Genomic DNA, 3,181 nt, shown 5'->3' on the forward strand with positions numbered 1-3,181 from the left:
TATATATATATATATATATATATATATAAAAGACAAATTATAAAACTTCATTGAATGCTCGTTTCACGTTTGACTTCAACCAATGTAACAAGCTTGAATTCAAATAAAGAGTCCACAGATAGGTAGATATAAAGGCAAAAAATAAAGGGTATCCGTCTAGTGCGTTGGGAGTCGACAAAGTGGATGATATACACAAGAATGGCAAATAGCTTCGAATTATATAATTTGAATTTCAATGCATGTTTGCAATACGTGAAAGATTAATTGGCCAAGAAATAAAAAAAAAAAAAAAAAAAGTACAAGAAGAGAAAGAAAAGCGCGAGAGGATAAGCAAAAGTCGTGCGAAAAAACAAAAAATTGTAATATGAAATTTTTATCGCCAAGCATCAACCGTTTTTCGTAAGACAAACTCGTCATGATTTTAAGGGCAAGAGAGGAAATTATAAAAAAAAAATAAAAAATACTAAAACTAGACTTCTTTTGTAATGGTTTTTTATTTAACTGATGTCGTTTTTATCTATGTAATTTTTATTTAACAATAATGAATTAATGAAATATTCTTATTTTATTATTTTAAATATTTACATAATTATGATATTATAGTTTTATATAGTATTTAATTAAAAAAGAAAATAAAAATGTGAGTGAGTGAGATGTGATCATATGAGTCATATGAGTGAATGAATAAGAGGAAAATATATAACTATCGATTATAGAAAGAAAAAAAAAAGTTAAAGAAGGTCATGTAACACCCCTTGGCATTTTACTAAAAGGTAATGATTCTAAAAGCTTTTAGAATCATTATATTCATAATCATTGATATTCATTGATGCACCTTACCTTTAAGGGTGCATATATGTGGTGACAGGAAACATTTATTCATTCAGATTTTTCTAAAACGGTTCCGGTATATACCCCAAACCCCTTCCGTGGTCTTCATATTTGTACCACCAAAAAAAGGAAAAGGAATATATAGAAAGAAAAGTGAACTGATTAATTAGTATCGCTGCAGACTTTAATTCAGCCATATATACATGCATCATAAGTGTTGCACAAATAAAATAATGGATCAAATGAACTTTCCTACAACTTCTTACGAACTTTCAGAAATTTGGTATTCTGATGGGAGACGTGTATCTTCCAATTTAATATACAACACCATGAATCCCATTCCTTGAAAGATCGTATAAATATGGATTACTCCACTGGTTTCTTTTTGGAACTCTCCACTTTGTGTTTTGTGTATACTCTCTCTCACACACATAAAACACACACTTACCGTGAGAATCTTGTCTAAGTCACTTGATTGCCATAAATTTCCACAAAGGGAAATATTTTTCATGCCATTACAGAGTACTGGTACTACGAATCTGTTCATCGTAACAAGTCATGGAGTTCAAAGTTTTGATGGTTATGCTGTTGTCTGTTGCTCTCTCAGTTTTACTCGTCATCAATGGTGCTTCTCTCACTAGTCATCAGGAGCAAACTTCTCAAGATTTAGGTATATATATGTATATGTTTATGCGTCTCTACAAAGGGTCCCAAACCATATCCAAGATAGCACAATTCAAACTTAACATCTTTAAATTGTTTGAGAAAGTTTTATATAACTATTTGGACAAGTCTAGTTTGGAAGGCTTCATGGTTTTATTTCTCATGTTTATATGTTTTGCAGCTCAAGGAAACTGGTTTGGTTATGCTGCAATGCCAAGAAAGTTGCTGCTCAATCAAAAGGCAAGTTAATTTATAAACCCTTTGATCACATGCAAGTTTATTTAACAATTAACCAAAACTGAGACCTAAAGTCAGCTCATGAATGGGTTTTTTGTTATTAATTTGTGTTCAAAATATGGTTCTTTTGTGCATTGATCAGGTTGAAGGCATTAAAGACAAGAACTTGGTGCACAATGAGGCTTTATCAGGTACTAAAGTATAAGCGGTTTTTTCATTTACATAACCAGACGTTGGTGACAAGGCTTGTAATATCGAGGAAACCTAGTTTTTTGCTGTTTCTCTTTAATAACAACAAAGTAGAAGTATATATAGAAGATGAATACATCATTTGATTTTTTAAAGTAGTCGGGATTACTCAAGTAATTAAAATGTGTTCAACTTCGAAGTTACTACAGTTATGTTTACTAGAACAGCAAACTTTATGATCCGAACTCAGAATGAGTTCTCACTTGACCATAATATTGAATGTGCATATATAGGTGAATCTCGCAAGGGAGGCGAAGAAGCAGCAGCTGCTGCATCAGAACAGACAATGCATGAAGGATCCGATCTGACCCCTTTGTTTAGTATGGATTACACTAGCGTGAGAAAACGACGGCCCGTGCATAATAAGTCTTTCCCTACGACCACCACTCTTCCATGATATGTGGATTTACCTTTTTAGTTAATTAAGTAGAAATATTCTTTTAGGACATTTAGGATGAAAAAAGATGGAAAATTTTGGCTAACAATTTGTAATGGTCTACACAAGGGATCTAAAAACCCTAAGTTTTGTGTAAATTTCGTAAACGACTCTACTTATGTTTCTTTATAATATTAATACTAAATTACATGTTTGGTCTTAGGCGTTTACATAATATAACACTTTTGGTCCAAAGTTTATGTTTGTTGCAAAAATGGACCCTTATTCAAACTAAATTAGAACATTTAGTTTACACTAAGGACATCCACAATCCATTGAACTCTATAAAGTTCAATGGATTGTCACATCATCCATTAAACATCTATACAACACCATCACAACTCATTAAACACTTATCCAATCTTAGTCACTATTTTATTCCTTCTATCGAACCATATTTAATGATCATCCAACTCTACTTCATCTCATTATCCACACTTGATTCAACCTTTATTCAATCTTAATCACTGTCCTATTAACCACACTTTATTTAACTCTTGGAGAGTTGAATGAAATGGCATGTACGTACGAGAGAGATTATTCAATTCTTTCAAAACCCCATATTTTTTTGTTAAAATCTCTATGATGCGCTCAATAAAGATTGACCTCGACCCTCTATATTATATTCAATTTAATTCCATTAAACCTCATGCAATCCCCATTGTAGATGCCCTAACTTATGTTTGCTTCTTACTGTCAATAACCCTCATGTGTCATGTACACTAGTATATTTTTGTATGTTAACCCCACACCTTTCTATATCCA

The 3,181-nt window shown here is 32.0% G+C and overlaps 1 protein-coding gene across 1 annotated transcript; it reads left to right on the forward strand.

The window, feature by feature from the left end:
* The first annotated feature begins 1,231 nt into the window (after nt 1-1,231).
* On the forward strand, nt 1,232-2,521 carry RGF8 (root meristem growth factor). Its single transcript, XM_079037463.1, has 4 exons — nt 1,232-1,501; nt 1,676-1,734; nt 1,874-1,922; nt 2,214-2,521. Exons 1-4 carry the CDS (start codon nt 1,390-1,392, stop codon nt 2,375-2,377), a joined length of 384 nt encoding a protein of 127 aa, XP_078893589.1. The 5' UTR covers nt 1,232-1,389; the 3' UTR covers nt 2,378-2,521.
* The last annotated feature ends 660 nt before the right edge of the window (nt 2,522-3,181 follow it).

The sequence above is a fragment of the Lactuca serriola genome, chromosome 4, assembly GCF_051521515.1.
Source record: "Lactuca serriola cultivar US96UC23 chromosome 4, Lser_US96UC23_V15, whole genome shotgun sequence".
In the NCBI taxonomy this organism is placed as follows: Eukaryota; Viridiplantae; Streptophyta; class Magnoliopsida; order Asterales; family Asteraceae; genus Lactuca; species Lactuca serriola.

What these genes read in the sequence shown, in the direction of transcription:
- RGF8 (XM_079037463.1), top strand. Translation starts at nt 1,390, where the DNA reads ATGGAGTTCAAAGTTTTGATGGTTATGCTGTTGTCTGTTGCTCTCTCA. An exon ending in AGTTGCTGCTCAATCAAAAG is followed by an intron (nt 1,735 to 1,873) that starts GCAAGTTAATTT and finishes TGCATTGATCAG; the next exon opens with GTTGAAGGCATTAAAGACAA. An exon ending in GCACAATGAGGCTTTATCAG is followed by an intron (nt 1,923 to 2,213) that starts GTACTAAAGTAT and finishes GTGCATATATAG; the next exon opens with GTGAATCTCGCAAGGGAGGC.